The sequence below is a fragment of the Notamacropus eugenii genome, chromosome 4 (assembly GCF_028372415.1).
Source record: "Notamacropus eugenii isolate mMacEug1 chromosome 4, mMacEug1.pri_v2, whole genome shotgun sequence".
In the NCBI taxonomy this organism is placed as follows: domain Eukaryota; kingdom Metazoa; phylum Chordata; class Mammalia; order Diprotodontia; family Macropodidae; genus Notamacropus; species Notamacropus eugenii.
The window spans coordinates 129,265,670-129,286,175 of record NC_092875.1 but is presented as its reverse complement, the minus strand read 5'-3'; the positions used below and the strand labels follow the sequence as shown (position 1 = coordinate 129,286,175).

The 20,506-nt window shown below is 33.7% G+C and overlaps 1 protein-coding gene across 1 annotated transcript in view; it reads right to left on the bottom strand.

Annotated features, from left to right (window-relative positions):
- Positions 1-20,506, bottom strand: part of EIF3H (eukaryotic translation initiation factor 3 subunit H) — a 112,413-nt gene that overhangs the window by 10,872 nt on the left and 81,035 nt on the right. The window contains exons 3-5 of the mRNA XM_072603242.1: positions 13,141-13,308; positions 11,586-11,685; positions 10,112-10,261 (exon numbers count right to left, since the gene is read on the bottom strand). Coding sequence (XP_072459343.1) covers positions 10,112-10,261; positions 11,586-11,685; positions 13,141-13,308 — 418 coding nt within the window. The remainder of the gene's footprint in view (positions 1-10,111; positions 10,262-11,585; positions 11,686-13,140; positions 13,309-20,506) is intronic.

Sequence of the window (20,506 nt, the reverse complement as noted above, 5' to 3'; positions counted from 1 at the left end):
GACACTCATGGGGAGGGATAGGATCAAAAGAGAATAGAAGTAATGGGGGACAGGATAGGATGGAGGGAAATATAGTTAGTCCTATACAACACAACTATTATGGAAGTCATTTGCAAAACTACACAGATATGGCCTATATTGAATTGCTTGCCTTCCAAAGGGAAGGGGTGGGGAGGGAGGGAGGAAGAGAAGTTGGAACCCAAAGTGTTAGGATCAACTGTCGAGTAATGTTCTTGCCACTAGGAAATAAGAAAAACAGGTAAAGGGGTATAGAAAGCTATCTGCCCTTACAGGACAAAAGAGAAGATGGAGACAAGGGCAGAGAGGGATGATAGAAGAGAGAGCAGATTGGTCATAGGGGCAATTAGAATGCTTGGTGTTTGGGGGGGGAGGGGATAAAAGGGGAGAAAATTTGTAACCCAAAATTTTGTGAAAATGAATGTTAAAAGTTAAATAAATAAATTTAATAATAAAAAAAAACAAAAACAAAAACAGATGAGGTCCTCAGTTAAGGTATGGGGGCTTGGGGACAAAGGAGAAGGTCTGGAATAGTTTCCCAGGGGAATGAGTTAGGGAACCAATCAAGAAGAATAAAAATGATTGACATGAGGCACTCCCTACCTGAAGATGGATATAACACACAGCTGGCACAGTTGTATAATTTTCTCTAACTGTTCAATAGCATGTGAGGAGGTAAAAGGTGGAAGTAGTCCACATCTGATGTTTGACAGGGGAAGGAATGCTGGTAAGACAGGGAGCAATAGATTCCAAAGTACAGCCATTTCTAAGAGGATGTGGACAGGTTTAGATTGGTATTGCTGAAGGGAGTACACAGACTGGAAGTTCCCAAACTTATTAATTAGTCAGCATCCCCCTGGAAATTCACTTTCTTTAAACCTTTAATGGCTTTTTTGAAATCTGCGTCATTCAAAAAAATAAAAAATTTTGTGAATTTACCCTGGAAATACACATGCATATATATCCATAGTGGCTGCTGTAGGTATCACATTGACAAGAACACATTATTATGCACTACATAAACTAGATAGAATTTTTAATGACTTAGGATCATTATTGTGAATAGTACCATTTTATACAACAATACATATACATATACACACATACAGGTTTGTAAGATCCAGCAATAATTTTAAAAGTCTATGTGTTTAAGCTGCTTGCACTAGTTTATTTTATAGTAGTTCTTGTGATCAGTTTTTATAATTTTACTATCTTCTTTTTTTTCCCATCACTACATCTAAAATGCTGTCAACATAACCTATCTATAATAGCCCCCCCTCTCTAAAGTTTCCTATTTCTAATCTTCTGCTGTAACCTGAAAAACTTGATGACCAGACTGGTTAAAACTCTACATAAGGAAAAACAAAACAAAGTTCTTTTCCCCAAAACTGATGTAGTTTGTTAAAGTTAAGTAAATCAACAGCCATTACTCTCATTTTGCTGCAGGAATCTGAAGCTCAAAAGTGAAATAATTTGCCTATGGTCACATAGCTAGTTAACTGTCAGAACTAAGTTTGAATCAAAATCTTATCTTACTAAAAATCCACTGTTTTCTACATTAGGTTCAGTCATGCATGATGGCTGTTTAGGTCATTTCAGGTTACTTCTCATTCTAGACTACGCTACAAAAAAATCATACACTTCTTTGGATCATAAGCATATGAAACTATATATGCCAAGTATATGAAAGATACTCATTTAATGAATAACGATGCTTGTTTTTACTATGACTACACGGCATAATGACCATTAGACTAATTACAAAGGAGTAGATTTGCATTCTAGCTCTGAGATGAGCAATAAATAGCCATGAAATGTCCCCATCTATAAAATCCACTGAATTAGAAGGTCTACAACTCTTAATACCCATAGACACATGTAAGGTTTCAGCCCAATGGAACTTCTCAGAGAGCTACAAAGGGCAGGTTAAAAGGGCTTTTTTGGGAGGGTGGGGGTGGGGGTGTCAAGCCCAGGTATTATTATTATGTCACCCCCCTCCTCATGTTCACTGTGACAATTAGAGATACAGTCAATTTTGTACTACTGATAATCATTAAAGAAGAATGAACTCCTAAAGACTGGTAGGGAAAATTAATGATACAAACAATATATGAAATTTTTATTTAGCTCTACCAGCCCTATGGATAGTCAAATTAACAAGATACTAAAGGGATCTCTGGTTCGGAGTATTAACATCTTGGTCATTTCTTTAGCTTAATTCAAAAATGCTTTCTGGAATGATTGGACCAACAAATAAAAATATCAACTGTATACTGGTATATCTTTCCACCTTCAACGTTTACTATTCCCTATCTTTTGTCATCATTACTGAAAAAAATCAAACTGATTTTAATCTGTATCATTGAAAATATTTTGTATATTGCCTAAGTTATTTTTTTCCTTTTCTTGAGTTAAATTCAGAAATAAAGTTTTCCTCTTTTAAGTTAATTAAGTTTATGAGATCAGTTTTCCTGCTAATTGATGTTCTATTTTTATATCAAGGAAATCTGTTATCTCTGATGAATGCAGGTGATTGCCAGGGAACCTGGTCAGTTATCTCTGTAATACTGGTTGTCTTTCAAGGAAGTCTTCTCTGTTATTGCTATGACACTAAGTAGCAATGCAAGTGGACACTACCAACGAGCTTTCCATAAAGACAAGATGGAAAAAAGGGGTTACTGCTAGCCCTCTATTCCAAATTTCCAACCAATTATATTGTTTTCCCATCGACGATGCTGCCTTCCAGTTTGGGGATATTCCTCTTTTATTTATAAAAATTATCTGCCTGCCTTCATTCAGAGTCTTTTTGCTTGCAGAGGAGCTAAAGACCCCCTTTGTTAGTAAATGCTGTTCATACCAATAAACTAAACATGCTCAGAACTTTGTGCCTCAGTTTACCCTAATTTCAATCATAACATTATTAATTTATTGTGTGGGATAAAGCCTGAGAATTGTTTGAATTTGCATTCTTCTTAATTAGTAAAGATTTAATTTGTAGTTCTTCTTTTGAGAATGATTTGATCACACTTTCTGACCTCAAGTCTACTGGAATTTAGCAACTGGCCTCATATTTCATTAGTTTCCTAAGTATTTTGTTAGGAAAACCTTCATAATAATATTACAGCTATCCCAAAAAGGGAGTGGGGGACTCAAGGTGCAAGGTAACCATGTGGTAAGTATGGTATAGTAGGGATAATTTTCACATATATGTTGGTAGAAATATCATTGTGGTTCATTAAAATTCTACCACAGTATGATATTTTAGAAATCAGGTCACTATGGTATATGGTATAAAATGTTGGCATAAACCTAATTTCTGCCAAACTACTTTTGAGTATGCTAGAGTCTATGTCAAATTATAAATACTGTTATGGATTTATATTTTTTAATTGGGTTAGAATTCAACTGTTCCAATTTTTCCTTATCTAGTCTGTTCCACTGATCATATTTTCTGAAACTACTGAATAACACTTTTTTTAATGTAACAAGGTCTGAAAGTGAATTCTAGGATTTTTTTCCTCCAAATCGTTTCTGGTATTATTAAATCAGGTTCAATATTGTATTTCCTTTGGAGTTTAATTCTTTTAACACTAAAGTTATTGATTAATTTTGGTAACATTAAATTGGTAAAGTCCAACCATGGACAACAAATATACCAACAATTATTTAAGACTTTTTTATTTCTTCAAAATGTTCTATATTGTGTTTATATAACTCTTAAGCATGCCCTGGTATGTATGCCTTCATGCATTTCACAGTTATTTTGAATGGAATTTCTAGTTTTGTTATTTCCACATAAGTTGAATAGAAATATTGATTTTTGTGGATTTATTGAGGCTACTTTTCTAACACTACTGTATCAATTTTTAAATAAAATCATGCTAATTTGGTCCCCCCTCTTTAAGCTCATTCCTTTAATTACTTTCTCCTTTCTTACTGCCACAGCATTTTTAGAAGTATATCAGATAATGATTGCATAAAAAGCATTCTTGCTTTGCTCCTGCATTTATTGAGAAACTTCCAGTGTCCTACCAATGCAAACAATTACATTTTTATTTTATAACAATTTTTTTTCAAAGTAAAAAAGGACTTCTTTATTTGATATAGTAGAAATGCTAGCAACAAGAAACAAGAGGAAGAAATTAAAGGTATAAATATGAGGGAAGAGATAAAACTATCCCTACATATGCTGATACTAATAAATCTTAATGGTTTACATTAAGAATCTTAGGAAATCAGTAAAGAAACTAATTAAGACAATGAACAGCTATGGTAAATTTGCAGACTACACAAAATAAAGCCAATGAAATCAACAGCCTATGTAAGAATAACAAAATCCAAGGTACAACACGGAAAGGGGAATTTCATTTTAATAATTATAAATTCATAGAACATTTATGAGTTATTAAGCCCCAAGTAGTTGGATTTAACAGCTATAGAAGAATGGAGAGGAAAGTGAAGAAGACAAAATATGATTAAGATAAAAAGGAACGCGGCAGTTTCCAAATCTATCAGTGGAAGGGCAGAGGAACTGACATATTCTAACAACAAAAAGCACAGAGGTTTATATATAAAACCAATGAGTGGGCCTTGAGAAATGGCATGAGTTCAAGGATTATAAGGAATTACACCAAAGGAAACAGAAAAAGGAGAAAGAGAGCCAGTATAGTGTCTAGGAAGAAAAAGCAAAAAAAAAATTTCAAAATGTTCAACAGTACATATATATTTTATAAAGAAAATAAGGACTGAGAAAATGACATCTTTGCCAATGAGGAAACCATTAGCAACCCTGCAGTGTAAAGTTTCAGTACAATGAAATGACAGAAATGTGCATGGAGGATGCTGAAGAATCCACAACAGTATAAGAGAATGGGAGGTGAAATCAGGGAAAATGGTAAAAATGACACCTAAAATATTTCATATTGTTTTACTTTTTATAATTAACTGTTCACAACCTGATATCATTTTATTTGAAATTATTTTTATTCCTTCAAAAACTAGTCTGATAGGCAGCTAGGTGAAGCACTGGATAGATAGAGTGCTGGCCTCAGAGTCAGGAGGGTCTGAGTTCAAATCAAGCCTCAGACGTTTGACATGTACTAGCTATGTGAACATGGGCAATTCACTTAACCCCAACTTCATGACCAAAAAAACCCAAAACAAACAAATAAACAAAAACAAAACTAGTCTGATAACTAACTATATGTGTACGTACACACACACACACACACACACACACACACACACACACATATAGTGTCTCCAAAGTTTTAAGCTTTAACTGCATGTAAGTTTTAAAAAGCTTAAAATGGCACTAAGACTTTGGGGACACCATATACATCAAGTTGCAGTTATGCTATGCCATCTCATTTGAGATAGTAAGTACATTATAAGTATGACTCCACTATAGAAAGGCACCACTAAAGGAAGTCTTTGAAAACTATCTTAACATAGAGGGTTTACATGTGATAGCTATGTGATATTTGCTACGGGTGAATGTTACGACAAGCATAAATCTATTATCATGTTACAATGAGCTTTTTATAGTTTGTAGCACAATGAAATTCATTAGAATTGAACAGTATCAGAAATACTAAAAAACTTTAACAATACTGACCTCAGAGGATATCATGTCTAACAGATTCACAATTCTATTACAGATAACATTCACAGGAAATCAGATCAGGCATAGAGATTGACGTTATGTGAATCTCTTCAGGACTAGTTCACCAGAATAATGAAACAGAGAGTTATTGTTAGAAGTTGCAGGAATAGAGTGTTTGCTTTCATTGCCAAGGAAACAAAGAACTGCAAACAGATAACTTAAACAGATGTGAACAGAGAAACAAAGTAACAAGTATGCTCTAGTTTAGTTCTTGTCATCTTTGGTGCCTGATGCTCCACGCTTGGTCTCACTTTAATTTTCAAATGGAGTGGGGGAATACAATTATTTTTCATGTATGTGAAGTTGCAGGCTTGTGTCATTCCTCTTTTTCCAATAATAAAAAGCTTTTATGAAGTAACTATAACTGAAAACTTTACCTAATAAAAATATAGCACTATTTTTTTAAAGGTATGAAGTCTGTTACTATGCTTTTACTCAAAGCAAAAATTGTCACGTAAATCAAATCACTAGTTACCCTATCCACTTGTGGGTGATGAAAGGCAGGGCCCAAGAAAAATGCTTAAGGAATTGCTAAACTATGATTCTTGATGAATTTATGAAAATATTATGGCAACTGGCACAATGAATAGGCATGCTAAATGAAGTCACTAATAAGGAAAGTGAAATGTATAGCAATAATACTGCTATTTAAAAAAAAATATTTGTAACTGTTAAATTCAATGGTCCATTATATTTTCAACTTCAATGTTGTTTCATTTGTTCTTGTAACAAAAAGACCAACCGAGACTTTAAACAGCTTCATATGGAAAGCAAGAGGCTCACTCCTTATTTCACATAAAATTAAATGCATTACGAAAACTGAAATAAACATTTCTGCCTAGATCTTTGTTGCTGCAGCAAATAGTGAACATTTTGCTGGCCATTACGAAGTGCCACTTTGAAGAGAAATTGTATGTAATAGTTTACTGATTATTTGAGAGAACAAAAGGTTATGTTATATATATTTTATGAAGGGAAGTGAAAAACATTTGAAATTTACAAGCAAACTGACAGTAAGTAAAATGACATAAAGGAAAAAATTAACTATGTATTCTACTAGGTAACACAAATTTTAACCTGTTCTATATACAGGTGAGTCTAAATTTAAGAAAAACTTAAGAAAAACTATTAACAAAATTGATCATAACAGTAACAAAAATCATAATAATCATAAAATCAGCAATATACTACCAGAAAGTGTTTCTGACAAAATACAACACTCATTCCTACTTAAAAAAGCACTTGAAAGCATAGGTATAAGTGGATTTTTCCTTAAAATGATAAGAAAAATCTACCTAAAACCACCAGCAAGCATTATTTGTAATGGAGACAAAGATGGCCTTCCAATAAGATGGAGTGAAACAAGGATGCTCATTATCACCAATATTATTCAATACTGTGTTAGAAATGCTAGAAAAGAAAAAGAAATTAAAGGAATCAAAATGGGAAATGAAATAACACTGTCTCTCTACAAACAACATGACAATAAACTTGGAAAATCCTAGAGATTCAACTAAAAAGTCAGATGAAACAAGTTTAGCAAAGTAGCAGGAGTATATAAAAAACCTCTCATAAATCATCATCATCATTTCTATATATCACCAATAACACCCCACAAGAGGAGATACTCCATTTAAAATAACTGTAGACTGTATAAGATACCTAGGAGTATACCTGCCAAGATAAACCCAGGAACCACGTGAACATAATTATAAAATACTTTTTATACAAATAAAATCAGATTTAAATAACTGAAGAAATATTCCTTGTTTATGGATGAGCAGAGCCAATAATAAAAATTACAATTCTATCTAATTTACTTATTCAATGTCAAACTGATTAAATTATTTAACCAAAACAGCTAGAAAATAATAATAAAATTCATTTGGAAGAACAAAAGGTCAAGAATATGAAAGGAAATAATGAAAAAAAAGGCAAAGGAAGAAGTTTAGCAGTGCTAAACCTTGAACTATACTATAAGGCAAACTATCTGGTACTGGCCTTGAAACAGAAAAGTGGTTCAGGGAAACAGAGCAGACATACAGTAACCTTGTGTTTGACAAATGTAAAGTTTTAAGCTTTGGGGGGCAAGAATACAGTATTTAAAAGCAGTGTGGCAGAAATTGGGTATGTGTCAGTATCTTACACCATTTAACTAGATATAGTCAAAAGGGATACATGGCCTAGATATAAAGGGAGATATTACAAGAAAAACGGAGCATGGAACACCTTATTTATCAGACCTACAGGTAGAAGAATTTGTGAATAAAAAGATGTAAAACAGATAATTTTGACTACATTAAATTAAAAAGGTTTTGTACAAATAAAAACCAATGCAGCCAAGATTAGAAGGAAAGCAGAAAATTGGGGGAAAATTTTCAGAGTTTCCAGAATAAAGATCTCATATCTCAAATCTAGAGAATTTTGTTAAATTTATAGGAATGAGTCATTCCTCAACTAATAAATGGTCAAAGGATATGAACAGGAAGGTTTCTGATGAAGAAATAAAAACTATATATAGTCATAAAAAAATGTTCTACATCATTAATTAGAATACTGCAAATCAAAATAACTTTGAGATATCATCTCATACCTGCTAGGCTGGCTAAAATGATAGCAGGGGAAAATGACAAATGGTGGAAGGGATGTGGAAAAATGAACATTACTATGAACTGATCCCAACCATTTTGGAGAGCAATCTGGAATTAAGTCCAAAGAATTAAAGAACTGTATACCTTTTGACCAAGCAAACGATTAGGTCTGTTTCCCAACATGATCAGGGGAAAAGGAAAAGAACTGGAAATTGAGGGGATGCCCATCAACTGGGAAAGGGTCAAACAAGTTATGGTATATGACTACAACAGAATACTACTGGTATCTCAAGAAATGATGAGCTGGTTGACTTTAGAAAAACATGGAAAGACTACAAGAAATAACATAAAGTGAAGTGAGCAGAACCAAGACAAAAACACTGTATACAGTAACAACAATATTGTTTGAAGAATAATTGTGAACAACTAAGTTATTGTGAGTACTATAAATCCTCAAATCAATTATAATGGACCTGTGAAGCAAGATACTATCCACCTCCAGAGAAAAGAACTGATAAACAGAGGAGGGAAACATTTTGGAACTTAAAATGTAACCAGAAAATTTTTAATTTAATGTTTAAAAAAATGAGTCAGGAGTGTATGACTATTTTAACATCCAGTCACAAATAGTCCAGTGCTCAGAATTTTCCTAGGAAAGTGGGTCTCTGGTGCTAAACTCTATTCATAATCCTTCTTCAAGTCTTTTTATTCTGTTTGCTTTTTAATTCCCATTCTCTTACAGTTGGCCATTAAACTACTGATGGACTGAGAGGGAATTGAACAAGAACTTCAGTCCAGAAGTCATAGCAGAAAGAACCATCAGGCCAGGTATGGGGGAACGCGCACCTTCTAGTAACTGTCTTTGTAACTGTGTTTTCTGACTCCCGTACCAAGGTGCTCTTTTGTGTTATTTTAATACTATTTTTGGAATCACTGGAACCATGAATGACACTGAAAATCAAGCAGTGCATTTATGAGAGCAAGATGCTACTTCACTCCACAGTTCTCCAACCTGCTTCTTCCTTGCAAAAGAAACCAAAAACTGATCATAAATGAACAAAAACAGGAATCGTGCATTGTTCTCACTTTGATTTGTTTTATTTTCTACATTTTTTAGATCTTAAAATACAGTTTCTTCTTGAAGATATTTCTCTGTAAATTAAGAATATTTTTTTTAAATCACTAGCAACTAAATAGTTGCATTTGGGAAAATTATGTCACTACTAAACTTTTTTTAAAAAAATCTGATTTTAGTTGAAAACCAAGCAGACAAACTAATATCTCACTGTAGCAAAAGAATGTCTTGTCTCAAGCTTACACACACACACACACACACACACACACACACACACACACACACACACACACACATATCTCAGGTGAATGAAAAAAAAAGTGAAAATGTTGCTTTGATAAAAGAAGTATATTTCTCCAGAGAATTATTTACTATCTGGATGGCTCCTTAAGTATGAGGTCATTGTACAACAAAGCCATGTCAAATTTTAAAATCCCTACCACCCCTCCTAAGGCATTCATGTTATCAAAGCACAAATCAAACAAGAAAGCAAATTAGAAGAAGATCATTTGGATAGGACTGACTGAAATCCCAACACTTGGCAGTTGAATGCTTTTCTATTCTTACTTCTTAGCAAAGTCTAGAAAGGACTGCTAGCATATACAGGCTCTTGCTAATAAGCTTTTATGTATTTCAGTAACTGCCTAGTGTTATGGGAAAATCATTTCCTTTAGGGGAGGTGAAGACTGAGTAAAAGTATCCTTTCCAGAAAAGTGGCAAAGAACATATAAAATTTCCATTAGATTAGACAGGCCCACTTACCTGCTGGCTAGACTAAGCAGTTCATGTTTATCTGCCACAGCTGATTTCTTTTCTAGTTCCCACATTAGTACGTTGATCAGATGTGAATTTTTAATTATAATCGGCACTTCTTCAAACATGTGCTCAAAGGTGATATTTGCCTTTTTCAATCTGTGAAACAAGTTAAAAATATTTCAGTCTTTATGGTCATAAATAAATGTTAAAACTGCTTGTGCTTTATATAACTTTATTCCCATTTGGGTTGGTATCCCTTGGGGTTAATAAGCTGGTTACATTACCACCCCCCTAAAATGGGTAGGGATTATTCTGAAAGCCAATCAAAAGGCAAATTATTAGGATAATTAAATATTAGGCTATCAGAGTATTCAGTTATAAGCCTAGCAAATAACACAATTTTACTTATTTAGTTCTTCGCTTCCCAACCAATAGATATCCTTAAAAGAGTGCCAGCAATAATAAAATCTTAATTTCATAGTCACACTTAGCAGTCTGTATTTACGCATGAAAAAAAGACTAAATTATTTTTATGCAAGGAGAAACAGTCCAGTACTCGGTAATTTAATCTTAAAAGCCTATGAAAGGAAAAGAGATTAACAACTAATAGAAAGACTAAGTACTTAGAAATTAGACATAAAATGGCTGAGAATACCAACAGTGTAGTATTAAGGAAAATTTTTAATACCATTTCTTAAGCATGCTTTTCTTTTCAAATTCTTTCAATCTTAATTTCCCTAACAGCTAACTGATATCATAAAATCTACTGACATCTCTTCACTATCTTGGAGGCTATGTAATTTCCCCAGTATTAAGATCAATACAGAACAGTCAAGAAATAAATTACGTAACTTGCAAAAACTTCACTATCTTGGAAAGGGGAGGGGAGTAAAGGACAGAAGATACATTCTGAAGACTAAGACAAAAAATGTGAAAATTAATAAATTTGATAAACAGAAAAAAGTTTCTAATGGGCAATGCAACAGAACGTTATGACTAAGTAGAATGACAAAACACCAATATCGAAATGCTAATTCCTACCCCACCTAACCACCAATCTGGTTTAAAAAATCCTCTGTAAAGCTTCCAATATACAATATTTTCAATCCAAGCTTTTTAAAAGGTCATTTATGCTTTCTTTCACACCCTTACCCCACCTACAAGGAGTTTATATTGATAAAGTATGGTCCTTCTTTACATCTCCATTTATTGAATGATTTGTTTCCCTAAATATATAACCTAATTTTAATTAATTGAAACCCTTACTAGGGGAGACATTCTGTGAAGGAGATGTTAAATATGGAAAGGAAGAAAGAAGTTTCTACCAAGTAATTTTGACAACCTCAACACTATATGTAAAGCAAACACAGTACATCAAATTAACACCTGGAGGGTACTAGGGGGTATGGAGTGAATTTCACCAAAATATTCCAGAAACCAAATTTTTAAAATCCCTTTTCAAAACAGCAAAAGTACTTACGCTTCAGGAGAAAAATCTTTCTCTTTACAAACTTCCATCAGTTTAGGAGTCAGCCTGTATGCCTTCAAGGATAGAGACCCTTGAGCAGTTTTTATGGGATCTCAAATAAGAAAAAAGAATAATTATAAAAAAAAATTGTCATCACTTTTTTATTTTTTCTAAATGAATTTTACTACTTGCAAAAATGAGAAATTAATCTGATAATTTTGAATAGATACATGTCATATATAACAACAAATCAGTAAGCAAGTATGGGATAACTAAAAATTACAATATATAGTATATGTAAATGGGGCAAAATATCTTTCTGTAGAAAAACTAAAAACCTAGTACCTTTTGAATTTATAGCTTTCCAAAATGCCATCTTTTCAAGATGTGTTATTTTCATTATAAAGAAAAAGTTAGAAGAAAATCAACTTATATATGAAAATTACAGTGAACAGTCCATTAAAAAATAATTTGAATTCAAATATATGTGAGCTGCTAGGTATCTCTTGTACATTTTTCAAATCAGTAAAGTCCCATCAGAACACAGATCACAGAGATTAAGAGTGCTGTCTTGACACTGTCTCTTTACATTGGGAGAAAGTAATTTTGTTAAAAGTAACTGTTTTAAAACTCCTACAATAAGGAAGCTTAACACTTGGAGCATGATAACGGCTCGGGCAAGCCAATATTAGACTAAAACCTGTGTTAACATTCATGTTGTCTGAAACTTAACACAGTGAAACTTTTAGCAATAGGTGATAAAATGAAAACCAAAATAGACTGAAACAAGTGGAAAATTCATCAAGGTCTGATGATGCAATGTTTCCAGCCAATATAAGTACACTTTAACAACTTGTTCTTTACTGTAATCCAATTGTTAACATACTGAAACAATTTTGGGGCAGCTCATAAGATTGATCGTATTCATTAGTATTTTTTCTGACAGATACTCAGGACGTTACATTTACTTCTCAGCTGGAAACTATATGCAAGTCTGCCAGATATGGCGAACTGTGAGTGTTTGGGGAGGGGGAAGGCTATAAAGCTGTTAAATTGCCTACGGTTCTGATACAGCACAGAACATCTGGTCTGGAGAGCTTGAGGAAACACCATTAAATAGGCAGAAAAGAAAAAAATCTTTGTGCTAAGAAACAGTCCAGGTTTTGTACACTCCTGTCAGAGGTATTAAAAAAAAAATCTTGGCAAGTTGTGTTATGATTGGTCAGTCACGTACAGAGCCAGACACTCTAGCAATCGGGGTTTGTTAGACATCTGGTCTAGTTCCACTAGCCCCTTCAACAAGGGAGGGGAGATGGAGGAATAAAAATGAAGCAGCTACTCCAGCATTCCAAAACATACACATCAGGGCTCTGATAGCAAGAAAAATAAACAGAAAGAAGGAAACCCTGTCTAGACTTAGCTGCTGCTGAGGCTGCTGCAGACACAGGGTTGGTATTTACTTGAGAGGGCCTGCCAGGCTACTCTTATAGACAAAAAAGACAGAATGCAAAAATAGTAGTAATAATATTAATGGAGAAAAGAATAATAAAGAAAAACTTTTACAAACCATAAATGAGAACTACAGACTCTTCGATTGCATGTTGGTAACTGAATTGAGAATCCAGGAGAGCACGGGTGACAAAAGAGCCATAGTATGTAGACTGGTACCAACCAACATGAAGATGATCAATATTTACGTGACGAAGACTGCGCATCATTTCCATCTGATATTGGACTAAGTAAAAAAGACAAATCATTAAATTTAAAACCATCCAGAAAAGCAACCACATTACACAAAACCTCTAGAAGAAACTAAACTAAATATTCAAAGCAGTACCATCCATTTCCAGATCTTTTTTTTAAAATCAACTCTTTTGACAACAACAAAAACAAAAACAAAAAAACAACGAAATACCTTCTGAATTTCTTATTATTCTATTGAAAATCTAATTTCTCTTTAAAAAAAGAAGTAATGTCAGATCATGATTTAGGAAACAGTTTTAAAATACTACATATAAAAACTAATGTGATGCAGTAACAATTATTAGGTCAGTTAACTTGATTCTCAATAATTTGATGTAAAGAATCCAATACTTACAGATTTATGTATACAATTAACTTTTTTTCAAAGGGAATAAGTTTCATTTAAGGTTATAAATAAGTTCTACCTGCTTTCCTACCCCCACCCCCCCCAATCTACTGCAGAACAGAAAAGCTGAAACCATAAGAGGAAGCAATGTATATATACTGCACTGATTGAAGCAGATTAAAAACATCAGAATTCCTTTTCGTCTTCATCTGGTGCCCCCTACTGTATATACTGATTTTTAAAAATTCTTCATTTTCCTTACTCTGTGCTCCTCAGTGTAGCAAGTTATAAAGAATAAAAGGAAATTACTAACTGATCTAAACACATTAAGTAAGAAAATATTTTATTCAAACATTTTAAGTCTTTAAAGGGTTGAATACATTATATAATCAATGTCTACTTCACCAAGAATCAATATTTAAGTATCAGAAAATTGATTAGTTCAAAACTGCAATCTACATTCTTTAAATTCACTAAGAAAAATAATATTAAGGTTGTAAAATAATTATTTTTATTAACTTATGAATGTACCAAGCCTAAATTTTGATGATGTTTACTTCTTCAACCAAGACCCAAGAATTTATTTATAAAAATTTTGCTAAGGGTTATAAGGCAAAAAAAATCTGCCCCTCAAATCTTTAGAGTGGTGACTGGCTCTGGAGGATAAAAAGAAGTCAAATAATGACCTAAATGACATGAGAAACCTCTCTCTGCAGGAGACAGACAGTTCTTATTTTTTAAACAATTCCCCATTAGACAACAGGGCTAAAAATCTGCTTGTTGCTATTTCCCGATCAATTGACTAAACTACTAGAATATAAAACATACATTACTATTTTAAAAGGTATTCTTTTGTTGCTCATAAAAAAAAAAGTTCTACTATCAGAGATTTTAGAATCTTTCGGACCCTTTAGTTTGATTATAACAAAGATTTCAGATTCCTCATTTCCAGGTTCACTTCACATGAGGAAGTTATCTACTACAGTGCTTATCAAAGCGATAGATACTTGCCTAAAAATTTCCCAAGCTCAAATGTTCCTAACTCTGAATATGGATATCTTTTCTTTAATACTTAACTATGCCCTTTGAACAAAAGACTCCATTAACTGGTCTTATATTCCAACAAATCTATCAAAATAATAAAGTCCCCATATTTTCCAAAACATTTATAGCAGCATTTTTTGATAGAAAGAATCAGCAACAAAGTAGATGTTGACTGATGGAGGAATGACTAAACGTAGTAATACGTGAATGTAACAGAATATCAGTGTGCTTTAAAAACTGATAGATGTAATAAATGCAGAGAAAATATCTACATGAACTGATGCAAAGTGAAGTATGCAGAGCCAAGAAAACAAATGTTCAGAATAAACTACAACAATGTAAACAGAAAGAACCATGCACACCAAAAAAAAAAAGTGAATGTAACAAAATGATAATGATCAAACATGACTCAAATGAAGAGAAAAGAAAGGATATCCCCAACCCCATCTCCCTTTGTTGAAGGTGGGAGGAAAGGCATTGATGTTATACCTACATATTTTTGTTTTTCAATGTTATCAATCAGTTCCTCTTAAAAATACCATTTGTTATGTGGGATGACTATCTGGGTGGGCGAGGGGAAAGGATGCTGTGTATAACTATAATGATACAACAAACAGAAGATATCAATAAAACTATTTCAAAACAATACATCTGTTAATGTTTTATCTTCAGCCATTTCAAATCTTAATTTTTGCTATATTTCACACATAAATAAATCTAGGTATACCCAAAACAGCAGTGTCTGTAATCAAGCTGATACAACTTCCCTAACATAGCAAAGGTCTGTCTTTGAGAAAGAGGAAATTTTCAAATGGCTTAGTAATTCTATGATCCTAGACAGTTCAATTAATGGTAGGAATAATGTTGTACTTTAGCAAATATAATAAAATCAGAATCAGTTTCAGAAAGATTAAATTAAGATTCTTTAATCTCTCTCATCTTCAGTTTCCTGTAAAATGAGATTGGACCAGAGGTAACTTCTCAGGATCCTTCCAAGTGTTATTTTCCGGGAATTCCAAGACCGGTAAGATATTTTTTCTCCCTCACTCCTCCCCCAAACCAATAGAAAAACACTATTTTCACAAAGCAGGATTTCTGCAATGGAAGGAATTGGCAGATGTCTTTTGGACATATAACTGAGAGCAAGTCTTGGCTCTTACTTACTGATAAGTTTCTCCCCCTGTTCTATTCTATACTCAAGGAAGTGGCATTTCAAAATTAGTGGGGCAATACATAGTGCTGTCTCCTTTTTCTGAGATGGTGGTGATTATGTGATAGCATCAGCAGAGACAGCTTCAACTGTTCCCAAACTCTTACAACTTAAGTACAAAGGCATATTCAAAAGAAATTGTGACCATCTATTTTCAAATGCCTACTTGGTGTGGACCTTGGAGAATAAATGGGCAACAATACCCAAGAAGTTAATAAAATGGGCAAATTCTTTGATTCTACTAGTAGAGTTGGATAATGACGGCACTCTTGATCCAATGGTATACAAACAAAGCAATTGTGATGACTTCACTGTTATATGCCTGTGAAACCTGGACCATATCTATCAGTGCCAAGCCAAAAAACTGAACCATTTCCACTTGAATTGTCTTAGAAGGATTCTGAAGATTACTGAGCAAGATGAGGTACAGAAACTGAGGTCCTCTCTTGAGGTGAACTGCCAAGCATTCAAACTCTAGTACAGAGAGTACTACTTTGACATACTGGTCACACAGTCCAAATGCATACTTATCTAAAAGACTATTTTACGGAGAACTCAAACAAGGCAAGCACTCACACAGTGATCAGAAGCTGTACAGGGACACTCTCAGGATCTCCCTGAAAAACTTTAGTACTAATTGTTAGACATGAGAGTCACAGGATGGCCCAGCACAGTATGTCCACATCAAAGAAGGCACTGCACTCCATGAGCAAAGCAGAACAGCAGTAGCACAAAGGAAACATGAACTGCACAAATTCAGAGACATCTACATCTCTTCAAAAATGGATGAACAACAACTATTAGTAGGCCTATATCTCAAAGAGATCAAAGGAGAAGGAAAAGGACAAAAATATTTACAGCTAAGAAATGATGAAATCTGAAAGACCTAAACTGATCAAGGCAATGACCAACCATGATTCCACAGAACATTTAACATGTAAGTGATGGATTAATACGTGCAGACAGAGATTCTGAACACCAACAGTTGGGAAACTAGTTTTCTTTGACTATGCATATTTGTTACAAGGTTAAAATATCATGGTCACCACCACCCCCAGGGGGAGGGGTTGAGGAAAGGGTTGGAAAGGTACATGGGGAATCAAGTGGGAGGGAGAGAAAATAAATGCTTGTTGATTAAGAAATAAATGTAATTTAAAAGAACAGATGGGCAGAAATAAGAACAAAAGGAAGGCGAACAAAAAAAGGAAAATTTTCATAGAAAGCATACAAACTATTTTTTGAGTTACTGTGTACCAATGATTGTTCCCTGAAAGTACAAATAAGAAGTCACAGAAAAACTCTGCAAAGATATCTTGGTGCTATGAACAAGAATCTTGCGTCTCATAATAATATCCTCTTACCTAACACAGGCTCTCTAAATAATTTTCACTATTCATATTCATATCTGAATTAATGGCAAAAATTAATGAAGTGATAAACTATTTAGAAATGGAAAGAAATAACTATTAGGTTAAAGTCAAATTATAAAACAAATCTTTTCCAGAAAATTGCAGCTTCAAATTTATTATATTTATTAGGTGCTATAAAGCCCAATTATTAGCGTTCAAGGGTAGGAAATGGTCATGGTGGTGTTAAGTTAAAAACTTAAGAATTAAAATCTCTCCACTACAGGAGAAAGAGCAAGTAAGTCAATGAATTCCAAAAAGAAACTGGTCACTATCACTGAACCAACTCAGTATTTAGAAGCAACTGAGTAAGTGCTGAAAAAATTGGAAGGGCTTTAAAAAACTGGAAGGGCTTTAAGTGCACTTTAGTCATCTTAATTAGCTAACCCCTATATACTACTTTTCATAGCTAAGCACCAAGATATTCATATGCATATTTTCCAAAGAAACAACTACAAATATATTCTTTGCCAAACAGTAAATTTTTTAAAAGTCCCTAGGTCTAAAATCAATTTAAATGAACCTGGACTTGTAAAAAACAAAAAACAAAACAAATCAAAACTGACTGCATTAACTATTTCTTTCTGGAGGAAAAACATTTGAAGGAAATTTTCTTCTTTTAAGATACAAATTTTAACAATTTTTTAGGATTTACATTTTAATAAATGTATCTTAGGTAAATACAGGCCACTCCATGAAAGTATACAATCACCTGACAATCACTATAAAAGATACAGAATTAGAAACACTGAATCAGAAAACCTAGTCTTCAATAAAAAGAAATTTGAAGTCTGCTTCCAACAAGTAACTTTGTACCATCTACCCCCATTCTACCCTTTTCTTCCTTTCACTACATTATGATCCGAGACATACTTTAAAATAAGAAAGGAAAAAGAAAGGAAATTGCCCCTCCTCCTTTACTTTTCTAATACATCTACTTAAGAAAAACATTTTCTTCTTATGAAATAGGAAGAAACTGCTGCAAAAATGTGGCTCAATCGGAGAAAAAACAACTAGACAACACTTGCTAAACTAGGAGAGCGCAGTGGCAGTAAATCAATACTGGAGATGTCCTCCTAGACGGGTGGAAAGGGCTACCCCAGACTGCACATCTATAAAACACATGGGAGTCAAAGACAGGAAGTAAGTTATGTTTTACAGGTTACTTCTTTAGGAATTCAAAGTACTTCAATTTTAAGAATTAAATATTTATATAAGCTAAGTGACAGTCATTTAAAATTTGTAAATGAATTGATGAATTCTGACATCTATGCATACTGATTTAATTTTATAAAATATGAATCACTTATTTAGAAAAGCAATGACTAAACCCTTGAATATTTCATTTAATCCTCCCAACAACTCTGTGAGGTAGGTGGTATTATTACCTCTATTTTATAGTTGAGGAAACTGAGGCAAATAGAGCACAACTAAACAAGTGTCTGAGGTCACATGTGAACTCAGGTCTTCCTGAGTCCAGGCCCAGCCCTTTTGCCACTGTATGACCTTGCTGACTCTAAGAGACATAAAACTAAATATTAATAAAAATCAATATAATCTTTAAATTATCCAAATAACAAATGAGAGAAAAGCAATACATCATTTAAATTATGAATAACAAATAAGGGAAAAGAAAAAGGCCAACCAACAGAAATGCTTCAAAATTAATAGTCCACCTTTGCCCAAAGGGCTATAAAAATGGGCATATCCTTTGACCTGGCAATACCGCTTCTACAGCTGTATCCCAAAGAGATCATCAAAATGCAAACGTACAAAAAATATTTATAGTAGCTCTTTTTGGTGTGGCCAAGAACAAAACTGAGGGGATGCCCATCAACTGGGGAATGGCTGAACAAGTTGTGGTATATGAATGTGATGGCATACTATTGTGCTATAAAAAATGAACTGAAGGAATTCAAAAAATCCTGGAAAGATTTATATGAACTGATGCTGAGTGAAGAGAGCAGAACCAGGAGAACATTGTTGACAGAAACAGTCACAGTGTGCAATGACTGATTTTGATAGACTTAACCCTTCTCTGCAATGCAAGGACCTAAAACAAAGGATGAACTCATGATGGAAAATGCCATCCACATCCAGAGAAAGAACTATGGAGTCTGAATGCAGAGCAAAGCAGGCGATTTTCTTTTTTGTTTTAATTTGCGTTGCTTTTTCCCCTTTTCTTATAGTTTCTCCCATTCGTTATAATTCTTCTATGCAACATGACTAATGTGAAAATGTGTTTAATAGGAATATATGTGTAGAGCCAATATCATATTGCATGCAGTCTTGGAGGGGAGGGGGAGAGGAGGAATTCAAAACGTATGAAAGTGAATGCTGAAAACTAAAAATAAACTGATCTTCCTAAAATCAAAAAAAAAATTAATGATTCAAACTTTTAACAAAAGTTAAATAGTTTCTTTTTGAAAAACTATTATACTTCACAGATACTGTTCAACTACAACTAGTTCCCTATGGGATCAAATTTATATATAATCAATAACAATCCTATCAAGACACTAAGATAAGAGTTTTAAATGATAAAATTATGCATTAATAAATATTTATTAAATGACTATTAAATACGACGTAAAGTCCTGGGCATGAGAAAAAATAGACAAAGTATTTCCTGGTTTGGAGGAGCTTTTATTCCAGTAATATGATGAGTAATTGTAAGAATCCTAGGCTAATAAAGTTCAAATGTTTCCCCAAAAGGAAAACAACTTGTGCTATGGTGGTATTTTCAACAGGACTACTCTGCTGCTGAATATTGATTGGGATTAAAGATGACTGTGAAGGTCAGCAGGAAGATGAATAGTTTTCATTAAGGGATAGTGACTCAGTCAGAATAATCAGGTGGCCTCTGGGGGAAAAGAGAGGATTGAGGGAGGACCGTAAGGAGGACAACAGGGAGAAAATGTCCTCTGAAATTCATCACTGAATTCAACAGATTTGGCGAACACCTAAGTATATACAAGTTTCAGGCCTCTGTTCTGGCATCAGTGTTAACAAGTAGCACTTCCTAGAGAACGCTTCCAGCCCTCTTTTCTAACAGTACCATGTGACAACCAGCACAAAGGCCCTAGTCCTTCTTTTAGCTGGACAAAACTTTCACTTTGCTATTCTTCTAACAGGATGTTTGCCAAACCACACATACATTTCAGACAATGTTGGAGGCAAGTAG